The 19,547-nt window shown below is 36.3% G+C and overlaps 3 protein-coding genes across 6 annotated transcripts; 1 reads left to right on the forward strand and 2 right to left on the reverse strand.

Annotated features, from left to right (window-relative positions):
- Positions 1–260: 260 nt before the first annotated feature.
- On the reverse strand, positions 261–7,618 carry LOC131931557 (all-trans-retinol 13,14-reductase-like). Of its 3 annotated transcripts, none has more exons than XM_059288400.1 (13): positions 7,523–7,618; positions 6,705–7,114; positions 6,091–6,273; positions 5,515–5,624; positions 5,140–5,271; positions 4,691–4,898; positions 4,186–4,383; positions 3,779–3,892; positions 3,489–3,609; positions 2,846–2,976; positions 2,592–2,758; positions 2,061–2,220; positions 261–968 (listed from the first exon to the last, which is right to left on the reverse strand). In XM_059288400.1, the coding sequence occupies exons 2-13, from the start codon at positions 6,919–6,921 to the stop codon at positions 814–816; spliced, it is 1,896 nt and encodes a 631-aa protein (XP_059144383.1). In that variant the 5' UTR covers positions 6,922–7,114; positions 7,523–7,618; the 3' UTR covers positions 261–813. The 3 variants fall into 3 exon arrangements, with proteins under 3 accessions (XP_059144383.1, XP_059144385.1, XP_059144384.1); XM_059288402.1 differs by lacking the exon at positions 7,523–7,618 and adding an exon at positions 7,462–7,488; XM_059288401.1 differs by lacking the exon at positions 7,523–7,618 and adding an exon at positions 7,341–7,422.
- A 1,473-nt stretch (positions 7,619–9,091) lies between these two features.
- On the reverse strand, positions 9,092–10,952 carry LOC131931559 (leydig cell tumor 10 kDa protein homolog). The gene is made up of 3 exons (XM_059288404.1): positions 10,808–10,952; positions 9,730–9,788; positions 9,092–9,231 (listed from the first exon to the last, which is right to left on the reverse strand). Exons 1-3 carry the CDS (start codon positions 10,896–10,898, stop codon positions 9,103–9,105), a joined length of 279 nt encoding a protein of 92 aa, XP_059144387.1. The 5' UTR covers positions 10,899–10,952; the 3' UTR covers positions 9,092–9,102.
- Positions 10,953–13,020: 2,068 nt separating this feature from the next.
- On the forward strand, positions 13,021–18,276 carry LOC131931556 (uncharacterized). 2 transcript variants are annotated; one of them, XM_059288398.1, is made up of 5 exons: positions 13,021–13,393; positions 14,975–15,141; positions 16,337–16,496; positions 17,468–17,620; positions 18,103–18,276. In XM_059288398.1, the coding sequence occupies exons 1-5, from the start codon at positions 13,227–13,229 to the stop codon at positions 18,224–18,226; spliced, it is 771 nt and encodes a 256-aa protein (XP_059144381.1). In that variant the 5' UTR covers positions 13,021–13,226; the 3' UTR covers positions 18,227–18,276. The 2 variants fall into 2 exon arrangements, with proteins under 2 accessions (XP_059144381.1, XP_059144382.1); XM_059288399.1 differs by having other exon boundaries at positions 13,223–13,379.
- The last annotated feature ends 1,271 nt before the right edge of the window (positions 18,277–19,547 follow it).

A 19,547-nucleotide genomic window follows, 5' to 3' on the forward strand; every position in this document is an offset into this window, starting at 1 on the left:
TTATTTAGTTCATATGGCCTATTATTATGTAAGCAGTGTTGCATAGTTAACCAAAATGTGGGTGCTGCTGGTGTTTTAGTTGCTTCAATCTTTGATTGTGGTGCAATTTTTCTGTGCTGTATAGGTGGTTTATTCTATGACTACATTCTAAATCTAAATCCCCAATGAGCTATAAATTAATTACTTGTGGTGCATCCTGTATAAACTTATTTTATATTTGTATATGCCTACAATTCAATATAAAGTCAACAAACTGAAGATTGAAATAAATAAGTAATGTTTAATGTAAAAAAAAATGTAACATTTTTTTATTTTACAAAGTTTAAACACATCCATTAGTAGGAAGTTATAGTTAGGAGGTTTGGAATGACAACAATAGGGCATAAGCAAATATTATATCATACCTGTATTCAACAATACAAAATTATAAGGGCAACACTAAAAAGTTATTTAAAAGTTAATTTTGTTACTAGAATAGTTAGGCTAAAGCAGATACAAGTAAGAAAATAGTTTATAATTGATTTTAAAAGGTCAATTAACTAACATATTTGAATGACGTTTATAAATGAATTCTTATGTTTTGGAATGGCAATCCAACTTTTTATGCCACATTAAATGTAAAAACTTTTCATTATTCCTAATATCTTTAACAGCACTTTTAAAAAAATTTATATGCAGTCCAAAATAAAATATGTCTACCATAATTAGTAAATCATTTTGAATCTCTTGAACATGCATAATTACATCAAAATTTTCAAGTTTTAATCAGTTAATGTCTAAGAATTGAAGTAAATGTTCCTAATAGAGGAACTGTTAATCACTTTTAATTTTTGTCAAGTCATCAATCTTCTTCACTTGCTTTCTGATCTTCAAAAGGTCAGAGTACAGGTTTCTGTTTAAAATTTGTGATGCACACACCAAGCCCATGGTAAGAGCAGAGGTAAATCCACAGGTCATTGTGTCTTGACCTGTCATATGAGAATCAATATACAAAACGTAAATACAAAAGGTAAATAAAAAACAATGTTAAAAATTGCATAGGGTAAAAAATAAATTCTAAATTGTCATATATATATGTTCAACTTCTGATTGTTGTAGTGTGGGTAAAAGGAGATTAACATTAACATATAAATTTAACATAATTACTAAATTAGTACTGAGGTAGCCTCACTCTCAAATTATTCAGTAATTTGTGCTTGATTGCACTTTGATCAGGCATATATTATCATCTGAGCAGAGGTTTAAATGGATTTATGTTTAGGCATCTCATTAAAACTAATTACATGACTCAATTCTCTGCTTGTTTCTCCATACTCCTTTGTACTTAATTTAGTATATGATGTAAAATTTAAACAAGCCCAACTTTGTGTATGAACTGGACTGTGGTCTCCAGATCAGCGGGGTCGCCCATATAGTATTTCCTTGAGTGGGGTGTATAGGGGCCAGTGTTTGGATCGCCCCTGGCTATATAATGAACAGTCTTGAAGGACATGCTCCGTATTCTCCGGGGCCTTGCCACAAGGACAAATTTCGCCACACCCAATATATAGTTTTTTTATGCATGTGCTGTTATAGTCAGTTGTGGCCTGTTCTGAGTCTAAAGATTATGTATTGTTGTTTTTGTGTCAAATTATAATATCCATCATCTTTGTTGTAGTGAGGGTGTGTGTAAGACCACATTTGTGTTTGTTTTTTATGATTCTTTTGATTTCTTTTGGATGTAGCGAGATTTCTGGTTGTTTTTTCTTTCCCCCAATTTTTGCCAGCTGGTCCGCGATCTCATTCCCTTGAATCTGGCAGTGGCAGGTATTTTTTTAGCCTTTTTGTTTGAGTCAAATTACTGTTATTTGTAATTATGATGTAATAAATTTATCAATTTGCTCTGTAAGAAGGTATTTAGATACCAAAATAATACAGTAATTTCAATTTCCCCAAAGTGCTAAAGAGTTGTAGAAAAACCAAAACCAAGATAACCCCTTAATTTACAAGAAATAACTTATAAGGGGCCAAACAAAGATAAATTCATTATTTCAAAAGAAAACAAAAAGCTGCAACCTTACCAGTTAAAAACAAGCCTGGTATATCTGTATCAGGCCTCAGTTTGCTTGCCACATCTGCTGTAAACCTAGCTTTCCCTTGTGCTAGGCCATACATTTCCCCTTGAGGGGCCGCTAGGTAATACTGGTTGGTCACTGGTGTTCCTACTTCCATATAAACTTTCTGCAAGGGAAAACAAACATTTGTAGTTAGCACAAACATTCGTAGTTAACACAAACATTTGTAGTTAACACATACATTTGTAGTTAACACAAACATTTGTAGTTAACACAAACATTTGTAGTTAACACAAACATTTGTAGTTAACACAAACATTTGCAGTTAACACATACATTTGCAGTTAACACAAACATTTGTAGTTAACACAAACATTTGTAGTTAACACAAACATTTGTAGTTAACACAAACATTTGTAGTTAACACAAACATTTGTAGTTAACACAAACATTTGTAGATAACACAAACATTTGTAGTTAACACAAACATTTGTAGTTAACACAAACATTTGTAGTTAACATAAAATAAAACCACACCTTTCCATCAAGTTGAGGAAACAGATCAACACATTGTTGCCATAGCTGACGTCCTATGATATCTTTTATTCCTTCATAACGATCTCCCCTGTGGCGTAGTTTTTCATCTTTCCATTCCTTGAACCAATCCCAGTTGGCCAATGTAATTACTAAGACAGAACTCTTTCCTGTATGGAAAATATAATTATGATTAAGAATGTTCCATATATTTACAGTATTTTTACTTTGTGAAAATATAAATGACAGAAACTAACCAGGATGTTTTTTTTCCCATTCGGTATCCTTGGCTGATGGGAAAGAAATGTAACCAAATGGTATTTGAACATCTTCCATTTCATCAGCTTTCAAATTCAAAAATTCTGACATGGTTTTATTGATGTCATCACTAAAAATAAAGAAAATTAACTTTCAAATAAGAAAGAATAGTTGTAGTTTGGTCTAAGCATGATGTGTTACATAAAACAGAAAACTAACCTCTTAAGACATCAATTAGAATGAATAGTTTTTGTAAGTGAAAATTAATTTAATATTCATAAAATGTTCAACGGAATTTAAATGAATTAGATGAGGGGGGATTGGGAAGGAAAGGGAAGAAAGTGAGAGGCTACATATTATAAAAACTGATCAATTTACTTAATCTTGACTATGCATAATGAAATTAAGACATTGCTGTTATGACGTTTCAAAAAAATAAAATTGCATTTGTAGGGAGGGGTGGGAGAAAGAGCTTGCAGTGTGAAATCATTTTAGGATGTGAGGAGTCTAACTGACTTTTAGTGATGATGATTAGGAGGAGGGGAACATGTCAAGATTAATGGAAGACCATATTGCAATAATGGTTCATTTTAAAAAAACTACATGTACAGCTTTAAAATAGTTACTCTAGCTATCTCTTACGTATTGTAAACCCATGTGTTTCCAGCAGGCAATTTGAGTTCACTTGGGCTGCCCTCTACTCCAATAAATGCAGTAATGAAAGAACAACTGGGTCCAACTTTTTCGATCAATGGATATATACCTAAAAACAATCAAATCAAAGGCTGTATGTATCAATGTACATTTAAATTGTGATTTTCAATCACTTGATGTTTATATTTTTTTATGCTATGTAAATAACTATTTACTATACTGTTCCAATAACATCAAGTGTCTAAAAAAAGACCCTAAATGCAAAAAAAAAACCTTACAAGAAGATCTGGCAACACTTTCTGGCAACAATGTTTTGAATGTGTTTACAACACCTGCATCAGATATGATATATCTAGCAAACACATCCATTTCATTTTTTCCAACTCTGACACCTGGAGAGATATTTGTTAAAGAATTTTGCTGACAATGGAAAGTGTTTTAATTTCTAGATGGTATAGTGAGATGAGTTTTGACTGTTCTATAGTTAAAGATTTTTTTTAAATGTATGTTTCAAATAGTTTTTATACAAGAAAAAAAGAACAGCTCCTATAAATTATTGAAATACTACTATACTCTTAACAAAGGACTAATCAAATTTTTGAATAATATAGATTATTTTATAAACATGATAAATTAATTAGCATATTCTAAAGTTTAAAGTAGTTTAATTAAAACAACAACTCACCAACAGCCCTGCCCTTCTCGTCACACAAAATTTTAGTCACTGGAGCCTGGACCAGAACTTTCCCTCCCTCTTTCTCAATAGACTGGATCATGTGAAATGGAATTTCAGAGGTTCCAGCCCTGGGGTAATAGGCTCCCTTCTGGTAGTGTGTGATTAATATAGCATGAAGAAAAAATGGCACGTCTTTAGGAAATATACCTGAAGGAGAAATTGTTTTCATTTTATATGTGGATTGCTTATAAAAAGTACAAATCTCAATGACTGTTGTAAACATTTAAATATCTTTTAGACAGATTGAATTAAACCTATGTATTATTAACCTAACTCTTGTTCAAACCCTATTTTTACGCTTAGTCAGATATCCTGGCTCAACCGTGAAACCGATATAAAAAATCTACTAACTTTTAAAAATAATTATTAAAGAAGCATGTTCACCATTATTTGAGTACTCTTATATCAATCAATAGAAGCTTTTACTTTTTTTTTAAACTGAGACATAACCCACCATAATCTCCACATATGTATGACAAAACCAGCTTGAGCTCCTTGTTGCTAGTCAGCTCATCCAGAAATTCCTGTAGTGTTTTCTCAGCGTACCTTTTCCTATAGCATCTAAATACTATTTTGTACAGGCCTGTTACCACCAAGAAGCGAACCAGGATCTTGGGTAGCACTTTCAACATGACAATACCATAAAAAGATGAGCTTGCATCCTGAAAATATATATTTAGCACTTTTCACGATCTACTCTGAGACTTAATAAAACTAAAAGGGATTAAAACGTATTGCTTCAAACAATGAAGATAGATCTTTAGATTAACCCCTATATAATGTCCTAAAATCCAAATGAATTAATTTTTTTCTCTGCTTTTTGTGTGTTAAATCTTATAGCTGGATTAGATACAAGTTCAAAAACTAAATTTGTAACTGTTTTTAGATTAACAAATTAGTAACCTTAATAAGCTCCATATATTTGAGTATAGCATCTTTTTCTTGAGGGAAGAGATTGATCAGATTTTGGACGTACTCTTTCTCACCAGCCTTCATTTTGAACAATTTAGCATTTGCTGGATCTCCCATAGCAACCTAGAAATGGTTACAGGCTGTAAAATTTCCTTAATAAGCAAGAAAAGAATCATAAATGGACCATTTTCTTTAAAGCATTCAGTAAATAGCAAATAAAAATTATTTAAAAGAAACTAAGTGAAATTAAAAATGACGGGATGAAATCAAATTCTTTAACCATTAGAGTGTTGACTAAACAGACTAAACTGTCATGATCTTGTTTTAGAGAGACAGTTTTCTAGCTAAAGAAAAAGAAAATCAAACCTGATCAAACTCATTATCCATTGGAGCCCATCTTAACTGACCACCTGTTACCTGGTCAAGCAAAACACGATCAACTGATCCATTGTGCATATTTCCAATGTAGTGAATACCTGTTTTATACAAGGGCTAAGTGTAACAAAATTGGTTAAATATTACAAATCATCAAATTTTTATGATCAATTAATTAGAAATAATCACATGGCTAGTAATAGTATACTGACAAGCCAACGCATTTTTTTTCTTATTTGGTCAGGTACTTTTAAGAGGTGAGTGGATTCAGAGACATTAAGCTTAGAACAAAATGAACATTTGAGTTCCAAATCTCCAGGTCTCTGAGCTCAGTCATGTTGACCTTGCTTGTACAGAATATAGTTTTAATATAGTCTATAGTTTTAAAATAGTGCAACTTCTATTGATAACAAGTATTTTTGTATGTAGTTAGAAATTATAAAATGACAACATACTCTCTGGAATACATAATATAATAATTGTAAGCCTGTTTTCACATTTAAAAAATATTTTTTAAATTAAAAATGAAAGATAAGCAAATTAATCACAAGTCAGAACTGTGATTACCTGTGTCAAATTCAAATCCTTTTTCCACAAAAGTGTGGCAGCAGCCTCCAGCCTGGTCATGTTGCTCTAGTACTAAAACCTTGCATCCTGCTCGACTTAGTAAGACACCTGCTGATAGGCCACCCACTCCACTGCCAATGATGATGGCATCTAAGTTTTGAGGCACTAGGGATGCCTTAAATCCTATAAAATGTATAAGGATTAGACAAAAAAGTGTATGTAATATGTTTTGGAAAAATGAATTGTACCTTTCTAACAATCAAATTAACAAACATTTAACACAATATATATAGGCTAGTTAAGTTAGTAAAGATATTTAGCAATGTTTAAGTACTTTATCAAAACTTTGTCGTTACTGGCCCTAAACTATTAAAAATAGTAGTCTTAGTAGTGTACTCTATATACTAAAATCTTAGCCACTATTATTAAACAACTTATTACTTAGACCTATACTACAGTTACTGGGTCTAAACATAGAGTTCACTAAACTACTACAATAAGCACTATATTTGACTAAATTCTACATCTAATTATACTTTACAGCTGTGATTAATTATTTCTATTAGAGCCAACATTTCGTTATTACCTAGTTAGTGACAGATAGTCAAACTTACTCTGCTTTAGCACATCTTCTCGAGCCTTAGTGTCATGAACAAAAGGCTCAGGCGGACGTCTATAATCTTTAGTGAAGGGATTTTTGCCATATTTCTTTCCAAAGAAAGTGACAGATATGAGATAAAGCACCACGTAAAATAGGAAGCCTGCAACCAAAAATGCAGGACGAGTAACAATGTATTCTATCGCTGATCGCAGTCCAATATCTATAGACATGTTCAGTGTTCTTGTTGGTTGTTGTTACTATATCACTATATCTATAATGAGTATAATCTATAGTATTCTATAGTGTCTAGAATTAAGTCCAAGAATTTAGTAAATTCTAGATACTAGATCTACTGATCTATCTATCTAGTATTAAGTATCTAGCTAGTCAGTCTGGTTGGAGTCTTTTGAATGTGTTGATTATCTGAAAAAATAAAATATTAATAATTAAACTTAATTAAACACATAGGCCTAGCCCTAGTCTAAATCTGGCCAGATCTAGATTTTCTCTAACTCTACTCCGTGACTCACTCTACTCTAAAAATAAAAAGGCCTACGGCTAAGAAAGAAGAGAAGACCTATCCTTACTTAGTAAGTAAGGATAGGTCCTATTATTAATTATTATTTACTTAAAGACAAAGTACTTAAACTACTTAACTTTTAGACTTGTCTTAGGGTAGGGCCTAGCTAGGCCAGATTTAGAAATCTAGATCTAGAGTCTAATCTAAACACATCTAGATAAATGTGATAATAATAAACAACAATAATGACATTGACAAAGCAGATAAGAGAGACGAGTCTACGATATAGATTATTATAGATCTAGATTTACTTTTGGACTTTAACCCCATTCCATTTTTTATTTTTTGTTATTTAAATTTTTCGACTGCAGCCGCTAGCATTCTTTTTTGTAATCGTCTAAATCACAAAATACAAGGAAAATACGTGAAAACATAACCTACGGCCACCAATACAAACATCAAAGAAATGCATGTTACAGTGTATAAAATCGAAATACATAAAAATAATAAAAGATGCAAATTTATTGCTGATTTTATTAATAAAAACCTGAAAATAAAATTAACCATCTCTAGGGCCTACATCACGATTTCGGATTATTTGTCTTTTTTTTAAAGACAGAAAACTGATAGTTTGTTGTTAGTGTTAACACAAATCACCAAAACAAAAAAAGCCTTCTAGAGTCTAGACAAAATAAATATTGGACTACACAATAATATATTTACTATGTTATAATCAGGTAGGCTGTGCTTTTTTTTTTTTTTTTTTTTTTTGTAAATCAATAGTAGGTTGTTTTTTTTTTTTTTTTTTTTTATAATTTGAAATTATTTTTTTTACAAGCCTATAACTATAATTTATAGCTGATTATTTGCTGCTGATTCTAAAGCCCATGAGCTTTTGTAGCATATAATTATAAAGTGTAATTAATTTAATAGCTAGAAATAAGAAGAAGAAGAAGAAGAAGATAGCCTTAAACAACCTAATTGATACTGTAATCATGTTGAATAAATACCTATAGTTTTGGATGACCAAATTTTACCAATAATGGAAAAATAACAACTAAGTGGAGAAATTCAATTTATATCATTTGAGTTCATAAAAAGGTAAAGCTACCATTTCAAAACTGGCAGTCCATAAGACATATAAAGCAGATTTCCGTGACCATGAATAATAAGGGATAATGTGGTCAGCACTCAGCCCAGCTGCTTCTGGTTTCCCTAATTTGAGTCAGGCACCCATCAGAGCTCTGTGGCTCATGGACATCTAACTCAAGACTGGGATCTGAAAATGAGACTTTCAGGTTCGCATCCATGTGTTCTACCATCATGTTGTTCGAATATGGGTGTAAATCTTTAACGTCTAGTTCCAACTCAATAAATGACATTTTAATAATAATAATAAAAAGCAAAAGAAAGGACTTCATACTAGAATTCTTAAATCAACCTAGCTAAAAAAAAAGTTTGAATTACTATTAAATGTATAGCAAAGATATTATCTCTGTATCTTCCAAAAAGTTGGAACATTAATTTATTTAAAAAAATGTTTAACAGAAACAAGTGTAGCTGCAACCCTTTGCTCCCAGGGGCTTCAGAGCATCACTATGTAGGGTGACACCAGATATGATCACTGTGTCATCCCACAACTACAATATAATTGATGTACCAACCTATAGGCAATAGGGTGTCACCGTGTGTAGATGTATATAATAATGATGAAAATCAAATGATGTATTTGAAGTCAACTGGACAAAGATATTTAATTAATAATAGTCATAATTTATATTTTGTTTTGAAAGATGTCACCAGGTGCAGTCCAAACCCCCACCCCTACACACATAAACCATTATCAATCAATTTTGCAAAATGTAACAACAATTTTAATGTAATATTAAAATCAAGATTTATTTTTCTTTGTTTTCTTTGATGTGGAAGGTTTTAACATAGATAAAGATCGTGGTTCCAAGGAAACTGTTTTTGCTGTAACTTCTTCTTCAATACATGCTCTGATACCCTTCTCCAAATCCTGAAATATGAAAAAAATAAGCTTAGCCTAAACAAAAAGAAGGTTTATATATTCAAAAATAATATATTATGGCATGTACCCCCTCAAGTTTTTATCAGCAGAAACTGCACAATAACTATACTATAAGTTTGAAGGTCAAATATGGAATTTACTGATATGCAGCAATTATACTAATTATAGTCTCTTCTACTTCTACTTAGATTAATTTTTTTAATACCCTGCTCTTTAATTTTAATGTGGTAAGAAGTAACTTGAGAAGTAAGTAAAGGTAGAGATTGTTTCAGTACAATAAAACATGTTTAGAGTGCTCTATCTTTAAAGAACGCTATACTTTAGTAACTCCTACTAAACAGGTTAAATTTAAATGGCCTGAGCAAACGTTTCTTACTTTAAAAATACTTTTGGTCTTTTTATCTTCAAATTAAATTTTTAAAATACTACGGTACTCTGGACATAAGAAACAACAGTTTAAAAATCATAGCAAATTTGATAAATTACCTTTTTTAACTTTGCAGCTTCTACTAGACGTGCCTTTTTTGGTGCTATCTGTAGGTGACCTGAAATAAGCACAACCTAGCTTTAGATTTTAGAAATTTAGAAAGGCTAAAAAAACCACATTTACACTTGCAACATGTATACATGTTCTGCAGAAAAAATGTTTTCGTTTAACATTAACTTGCTGTGACTTTTCCCCTAGAAGACATGTATAATGTATAGTATAGTTGTAGTATAGATTATAGATCAACTAATAGATACTGTATAATTACACCAGAGGCGTAGCGACCCTTCCTGGCGCCCGGGGACAAAATTTTCATTTGCACCCCCCTCAAACTTTCGATTTGCATCCCCCTCGAACTTTTCATTTGCACCCTGGGACATATGCCCCGCCCCCCCCCCCCCCCTGCCCCCACCCCTCGCTATGCCTCTGAATTACACTATACATGTCACAAGTGTAAACACTGTGTATGTAAGAAAGGTCCTAGATTCTGATCTAAAATCAAAGTTTATTACTAGATCTAGATCTAAGTATTAACTTAATTAATCACTTGACTCTGACTTACACACGAGTGAATTTTTAATCCTGTTTGTGGAAGTAGAGGCTATTTACTATAGGCCTAGAGATCTAGATCTAGATATACTCAAATAATCTAAGGCAATCTAAGCTAGTAGGTCTCTAAAGTAGGTAGCTAGCTAAAGTACTAAAGTCTAGCTAGATCTAGATCTAGTAGCTACTGACTGTGTATGTGACTATGTGTGGTAACTGTAGCTTAGCAGATCTAGAAGAATCTAGCTAGATTTTTCTAGATCTAGATAGAATCTACTTAACTACTAGATCAAGAAAAATTTACTTTAGATTCTAGATATTAGATCCGTACTGTCCTTACCCGTAGTGACTGGTAGTGAGTAGTGAGCCGTAGTGCTAAGCTAAGTCATAAGTCACACGACCACCACGTACTAGACTAGTCTACTAGATTTCTAGTTGTGCTTTTTTATTTTAAAAGATCTAGAATCGATATAGAAATATAGATCTATCTAGATTTAAATAACGATCACGATTTTAATTACTAAAACCTACCCTTTTTAATAACTCCTTTAGGTCTGCCATGCTTTTCTTTCTTTTTGCCTGGTACTTGAAGTTTTGAGGCCTTGTATTTTCCTTGTGCCATGATTGCTATCCTAAAATCAAAGGGGAGCTACTCTCATCAAAAGCTCCAATTTACGACACGCGCCTTCTCTCCCTTTTTACGCCACGCAACACATAATTCAGTAGGCCCTAATGCAGCTCATAATGAACTTTTTTTATTTTTTAAAACCGTGTTTGCCTCCTCCTGAGGTCGGTACCCAAGCAGAGTTTCGGCATTTCTTTTGGGGGGGGGGGGGTGGAAAGAAAGAAACACTGTACCCAGGGCAGTCGCCCAACCCGCCCTCCCCCAGTGTTTCTTCCAGACGTTTTTCTCCCCGGGGGGGGGGGGGGCACTTAATATCTTCGGGGGGGGGGGGGTGTACATTTTCCGGGGGAGGGGGGCGCACAATAGTAAAAGTATATGTTTACTATATAAATTCCATCTCGTTCGGGGGGGGGGGGGGGGGGAGGCGGTAGACTTTCTTCAAAGAGTTGCCTGGAAGAAACTCTGCCCTCCCCTAACTACGCCTCTGCCTGCAATGGGTTGGGGGGAGGGAAGGGGGAGACGACACCAAGACGAAATATTTTAGTTACTTACAGGGCCGGCGCTACCTATAAGGCGAACTAGGCGGTTGCCTAGGGCGCTGTCAGTAGAGGGCGCCAAAATGGGTCGGAAAAGAAATTGAAAGTTTGAGAGGCGGTGGGTGCAAATCGAAAGTTTGAGGGGGTGCAAATCGAAAGTTTGAGGGGGGGCGCTTTTAAGAAGTTTTGCATAGGGCGCTAAATAACCTGGCGCCGGCACTGGTTACATTAAAAAAAAACAAAGTATCATCTAGATTTCTAGTAGAATTAATAAAAGTATTTATATTTTTAATTACTTGCCAACTGTTTGACGCCTTCAATCAGAAAAAGATGGGTGCGTGTGTAATGGTGATATCAACTGAACAGGTTGCAAGGTCTAGTGTGAAGACAACGTTGAATATAACTTCAACAGAAAGAGTATGACAACACTTTGAAAATTTAAGTCATGTGACCTCACCTGTCTACAATATTACGTAATTCACATTACCTTTACATGTCTAAAACAATATCCATGAAGTCATGTCACCATTGTCATATCACAAACTTACAAGATTCCTGAAGTCATATCACCTGCCCCGGCTGAAGAAAGTCTACCGCCCCCCCCCCCCGCACCCCCACCCTGGAATAAATATAGAAAATATTCACTTTTAACAGTGACCGCCCCCCTGGAAATTTTAGTCCGCCCACTGAAAATTTCAAGTGCCCCCCCCCCCCAGGGAGAAAAAAGTCTGGAAGAAACACTGCCCCTGTTTACAAGTAAGTCATATCACATGCCTACAGTCATGTCACATTCCCCTATCACATGCCCCTGTCTACAAGACCCATTAAGTCATATCACATGCCCCTGTCTACAAGACCCATTAAGTCATATCACATGCCCCTGTCTACAAGACCCATTAAGTCATATCACATGCCCCTGTCTACAAGACCCATTAAGTCATATCACATGCCCCTGTCTACAAGACCCATTAAGTCATCACCTGCCCCTGTCTACAAGACCCATTAAGTCATCACCTGCCCCTGTCTACAAGACCCATTAAGTCATATCACATGCCCCTGTCTACAAGACCCATTAAGTCATATTACATGCCCCTGTCTACAAGACCCATTAAGTCATGTCACATGCCCCTGTCTACAAGACCCATTAAGTCATATCACATGCCCCTGTCTACAAGACCCATTAAGTCATATTACATGCCCCTGTCTACAAGACCCATTAAGTCATATTACATGCCCCTGTCTACAAGACCCATTAAGTCATATCACCTGCCCCTGTCTACAAGACCCATTAAGTCATATCACCTGCCTACAGTCATATCACATGCCCCTGTCTACAAGACCCATTAAGTCATATTACATGCCCCTGTCTACAAGACCCATTAAGTCATATCACATGCCCCTGTCTACAAGACCCATTAAGTCATATCACATGCCTACAAGAGTAATATCACCTGCCCCAGTCTACAAGATTCATTATGTCATATCACCTTTACCTGTCTACAAGAACAAAGAGGACACGAAGACAGGACAGGTAAGATTTATGAGTACCTTACAAGCCCAGCGAACGCCACAGTGACGTTTTGTTTTGTTTTTTTGCTGAAAAACTATTTTCCTCTGACGAAAGAATAGACATTTTTTAAACGCTGTATCTAAATATTGTTAGTAAGCACACGTCGGAAGTAAATTTACAATTGGACAAAGCAATGTTTTAATTTTAAATAACTGTAAATAATGAGATAAATTTAATATTACAAGCGTCGGCAAGCTGTAGTCGTAAAAATTTTGATAAATGAACCGTCAAGCCAAGCCGATACGTGAAGATGTGTTCCTTCTTGTGTTGCTGATGTGGTGTGTAGTGAATGGTGTGCTGAGTTCGTTGTTTACCGACGGGACCGTGGTCGTAGAATGGCAGGTAGATGCAGGAAAGGGCGTGGCTTGCACTGTGAGTACTGACTGGTGAGTTGTGTCTTATCGAACATACAACAAATGACTGACTAAAGTTGTCATACTATCTCTACATACCCTACCATACACTATGCACAATTGTTGTCTTATTTTCAGCTAACTATTGAGTCGTATTGTATTATTGTTAGTAAATATTCTTAAAGCCCCTAATATTCTAACAAATTCATTGCCATTCTCTATATAGGCTACATATTATACGGAATATCTTAGTAAGTAAATATTCTTTGAGCCCCTAATGTTTTACCTAACTCATTGCACTACCCTCAATAAATATAGGCCAAGTGTACTGACCCCTTACCAGAGGCGTAGCGACCCTTCCCGGCGCCCGGGGACAAACTTTCGATTTGCACCCCTCCCCCTCAAACTTTCGATTTGCACCCCTCCCCCTTCAAGCTTTCAATTTGTTTTTCCAACCCATTTTGGTGCCCCCTAAGGTCGGCGCCCGGAGACACATGCCCCCCCCCCCCACTCGCTACGCCTCTGCCACCTACCTTACTAAATATTTTGAAACCCTAATGTTTTACTAAATTCATTGACTTTCCCCGTATAAATATTATATTGCCGCCTGCCGATTAAGATACAGAAGGTTTAGCCTACTATATATAGTGGTGTCACTAGGTATATTGTCACCCAATGCGGTAAAGGAGGGTATACGGATGTATACACACCACCATTCAACTTTTTTTTTTCGGTAGGTGTCAGTATAACCCATTGCACCCAGCTATTTTATTATTTAAGCTGGATCAGACATAGTTTTAAATGCAAATAATACGATAGGAGAGATGGTGACTCAGCCGTTTGAAACAATGCGTACAATGTAAAGAAAGGTAGAGCAAATGTGACATTTTCTTAATTCTGTTTTTAAGGGCAAAAATATACAAATTATTGTAACAATTATGGTTGAGGGATGTGTTATGGTCTGGCAAGATTTCTTTCAGGCATCTCTTCAGAGGCTCTATCACCCTACCACCCCCCCCCCCCTCCAACGAAATAGAATTTATATGGAAAATATGTAACTGAACCGGTGTCTGGTCTCCCAAACCGGAAATCGAAGTCCACCCCCACCCCCACCCCACCCCGACAGATTCGTGATCCCACTTGGAGAAAAAAAATGTCTGAAAGAAAATCTGGGGTCTGGCTTTATGTTCCACGGGAGTGGCAGGGAACAGTGGCGGACCTCTAAAAAAATGTGGGGTCGGATTTTGTGCCATACGCCCCCCGCCCCCAACCTTACCCCTCTGGCGGTAGTTCTGTCCCCGACAGGGAATTAAGAACTAACGGAACAATTAAGCATATTTGAATTACCTTTAATTTTATTTTCAGCCAATTTTTTTTTTTTACTCATATATCCAGCAGGAATTTCTTCCAGACATCACTTCAGTCCGCCCCCCCCCCCCTCCCCGAACGAGATGGAATGTATATAGTAAACATATACTTTTACTAGTGTCCGCCCCCCCCCCCCGGAAATTGTAGACCTTCCCCCCCCCCCCCCCCCCCCCAAAATATCAAGTGCACCCCCCGGAGAAAAAAGTCTGGAAGAAACACTGATATCCAGCACTGCTCTGTTTTCAGGAACCAAACGTCACAGTTGGACTACTCGAATGACTTGTACGAGGTGGACCCGACCTCCATGGCCAACATGGCGGAGCAGTGCAAACTTCTGCAGGGCAAGGACGCTAATCAAGTTCACAGGATATGGAGGCGGAGCATCATTAACATATTGGATGGCATTTATCCAGGTCAAATCCAGTTTCTTCCAGGCATCTCTTCGGGGGGGGGGGGGGGGGGGGAAGAAAGTCTACCCCTTTCCCCCCCCCCCCCCCCCCCCCCGAACGAAATGGAATTCATATAGAAAACATACTTTTTACCAGTGTCCGTCGTCCCCCCCCCCCCCCGGAAAATGTCCGCCACCCCGAAAATATCTGTGACCTCGGCATATGAAGGGATAATGTGGTCAGCACTATTCCCTAACGCGAGCCAGGTATGCATCAGAACTGGGTGGGCTCAGGATGTACTTGATTCCGTGTTCGAACTCGAGACTTTCGGGTTAGCAGTCGTATGTTCTCCCATTCGACTACGCCTTCATATAGTATATATGACACTTATTCATTTTATTTGCTTATTCGAAAGGAGGGGGGGGGGGAGAAAGTGGAAGCCTTAAGCTATAGCTTGTAAAACTTAGACGTAAATCTTCCACTGACTTTAGATAGATAAAGGATCCTGAGACAGACCTACGACAGTTTAGAGTCCGGGATTCGATGAAGAAAACCACAGATATGACCAAGTAGAAGAAGGTGGTGAAACTGGCCTAAGCTCTCCATGGGCTGTTGTCGGATATTTTCTTTAAAATGTGCATGATTAATGTACGCTTACGGTGTTCGGTCCTATAGGCTGATGAAGTACATTCTCTGTAGAGTGCACCAAGTGAATACAAATTATACCGAACGTGGTGGTGTATTAAAAGACGTCAAACACATAAGTAGCGAGGGGGGGGGGGTAGATTTGTGCGACAATGTGCTTCAATCAACACCGTGTTACGTTGGAGAGTAATTTGGCGATAAATATGGTATAATTTCGATATAATTATGGATATTTTAATGTCTTGAGGTGGAATAATATAGCATCATTTTAGAAAAATGGGATGTCTAGCTTTTTTGTGAGCATAAGTTATGGTGGTCTTAAAAATGCGGCTAAAATTGCGTTAACTTATTTATATACGTTCCACGTTGTGGGCAGACTATGTTACTTGTTAAATATTGGCATACTTTTGCCATCGAACCTTGTTAAACTTCATTTTTAGCATTCCACAATTTCATTGAATCATTTTGATATTATCATGATATATATTGTTTCGTAAGAAAATCCTAATTTAATTTAACGGTTTAATAAAGTACTCAATTCAAATCGCTTATTCGTTACTTTTTTAAACTTTAGGCACCAAATGGTGTGGTCACGGTAACCTGGCCAGCAACGTGTCGGACATCGGCTACTACAACTTGACTGACGTCTGCTGTCGGGAGCACGACCACTGTGACGAGTACATCTTGCCAGGCGAGACGAAGTTCGGCGTCCATAACGACCAGCAGTACACAATGTGAGTCACCTAGCAACATCGGTAAAAATCAACGCGATTTTTAATAGGCCAAATCGAATATTTGTTGTGATACTACAATTATTTTGAAGTTTTTTTCTTTTCTTCTAAAGTTGACGTGTTCATGGGCAACCGTAACTTTTTAAACTAAAATATTTAAAAATCGTTTTCGCTTTGGCAGCAGAGTTTCTTCCAGGCATCTCTTCGGGGGGGCGAAGCCCCCCCGAAAAATTTTTACCGCCCCCCCGAACGAAATGAAATTTATATAATTTATATAGAAAATATATACTTTTAACAGTGTCCGCCCCCCCGAAGAAAGTTTACCGCCCCCCCGAAGATTTCAAGTGCCCCCCCGGAGAAAAAAGTCTGGAAGAAACACTGTTTGGCAGTCTGGCCATGCCACATTAAAATAAGTAAAATTCATATACAAAGTTTATTTAACATTTTCTTAGACCTCTTCCCCATCCCCTTTAAACAAAGACACAGTTTGTTACTACAGTACGGGGATAACATTGTTTTAAAAAAATCATTGTGAACCTTTCTCGGACCTCATTTCTTATGTTACCTCTGTATGAGGCATAGCCTATATAGTACATGCATAATTTTGTTGAATGCCAACTGGGCTATGACCAGTGGGGGGAAATCGAAAGGTGGGCGACCACCCAAATATTTTCTTTAACTGTCAATGCCAGTAAATACCATCTTCCCGTTCATACCCAAGACCCATGGGGAAGATGAAGTAGATACCATCTGCTTCAGATACCTCGGAATATGAATTTTGTTCGGTACCCATTAGAGCTGGGTGGACTCGGGGACGTTTGACTGATTTGAACCCGAATTCAAACACGAGACTCTCGGGTTAGCAGTCTAGCTCTCTACCCTACCGCTAGGCCACGCCGACCCATAACATTAGTTTACTTCCCACTTTCTACTTAGTTTCCAACAACATTTTAAAAACATTTTTATGTTAACAGATGCAGTTGTGCCTGTGATAAAAAATTTCGGAAGTGTCTCCAAAAGGTGGGCACGTTCACCTCGCGAGCTGTCGGCTCCCTGTTCTTCAATGTGGTCGGGATTCACTGTATAGAAACCAGGACCATCTCTTTGGCTGGGTTTGTTCTTGGAAAGTGAGTGCTTCACCGTGTTAAGGGGGTTTAGTTACAACAATATTGGGATGGAGTTTTACAGCACCCCTCCCCCTGAATGAAATATAAATAAGTTATACAAAAAACATTTATTACTAGTATCAAAACAACCCTCTAAAAATTTAGTACTACCCCCCCCCTCCCGAAAGTTTTAAATACACCCCACCCGGAGAAAAGTCTTAAAGAAACACTGGGTTTTGTCAGCTACTCTAGTTTGTCTAGTAAAGAAATCAGAGTTTCTTTCAGGCATCTTTTCCTGGAATAATACTATCGAATATTCAGTGGAGCAGAAAAACACTCGAAATTAAGTGTGTAATATCTTGATTTTCTAAACAAATTAATTATAGTGATACACTTTGAGAATCACACTACAACAGCTGCTAATTAATGATGTTATAGAATATAGACTAGGTCTGAATGAAATTTTATTTTATTTTAAATGGACATTTGTATTTTCTGCACAGAAGAGCAACACTTTACCCGCCAGAACCATACAACCAAGAGGCTAAAGTCCACACGTTTAATGAAGTTCTAGCCGGCAATGTCAGCGTGACCAGCTGGCTCGGGTCATTGTTTGGTGGGAAATAAAAATAAAAACCTGCAATACAATGTCTGGTTTTTTTTTAAAGGAACAATAAAAATTGGTTTAAAAAATATGTGGAATTTTTTCTTTCTTTCTTTTTGTTGCTAGATAATTAGATGCTTCATGCAAGTGTATGACTACTTAAGATATGCCGGAAAGCATAGAAAATTATCTCGACATCTAGGAGTATCATATAGTGGCTTAGCTAGGTCGGGTGTCATCCGGTGTGGCACTCATGATATCCACCCCTCTCCACACACACAAACGTATATATATATATATATATATATATATATATATATATATATATATATATATATATATATATATATATATATATATATATATATATATATATATATATATTCAGAATATTCAATTTGCACTTAAAAGACTCTTTTTACTCTAAATCATCATTAATTGGACTGGCAAAATCATTTTTCGGGTATACATTTTGCAATTTTTTGTCTTGGTGTCCCCCCCCCCCCCCCCCCCCGCTTTAAAATGGTGTCACCCGGTACGGTCCTCAACCCCCGCCTCGCGACGCCTCTGCTGGTTTATAAAACTAAAATAAGCCAACCCAGCTCCTGTGAAGGGTTTATAGGCTATCGTGTATTGGTAGATTTTAAAGCCATAACACAAAACATAATTCAGTTGTTTGATAGTATTAAAGTGTGAGTATAATAATAGATTAATACACAGGCTAATAAAGTTACTATATCATTCTTTTTTTTTTATTTATACAACTGCTAAATGCATGCAGATACTTTTAAATGTACGGTATTGTAATTTTAAAACATAATATACAGTTTTATTTCTGAAAAAAAAACAACGATTTTAACCAAATCCAAATTGTGTTTGTTTCCAAATGTAGCCTACCAGACGGTGCACTACTTCATGTAAATTAAATACCATAATAAAAATAAGCCTGTATTCTCAATTTTTAAAATGTGTTAGCCCCAAATCAATCAATTTTTTTTATTGTTGTGGTTTAATGTACAGACATAAAAAGCCCCAACTTCTTCCCAGGTTGTGTTGTTAAGTTGACTTTTCCGAACTTCCTTTCTTAGATGGGCTATCCGGCAGTGATTCTTCCAGACCTTTTTTTTCTCCGGGGGGGGGGGGGGGCACTTGAAAGGTTCGGGGGGAGGGGAAAGGGGCGGACACTGTTAAAAGTATATATGTTCTATATAAATTCCATTTCGTTAAGGGGGGGGGGGAGGAGATGCCTGGAAGAAACTCTGCTATCCCTTAGTATAGGTTGATCAGTTGATATTTTAGGCTATATGGAAAAAAGTAATAAATTCCGTAGCTGAAGTCCATTTT

Source organism: Physella acuta, unplaced genomic scaffold (genome assembly GCF_028476545.2).
Source record: "Physella acuta isolate Inbredline_101_S28 unplaced genomic scaffold, ASM2847654v3 ptg001993l, whole genome shotgun sequence".
Taxonomy (NCBI): domain Eukaryota; kingdom Metazoa; phylum Mollusca; class Gastropoda; family Physidae; genus Physella; species Physella acuta.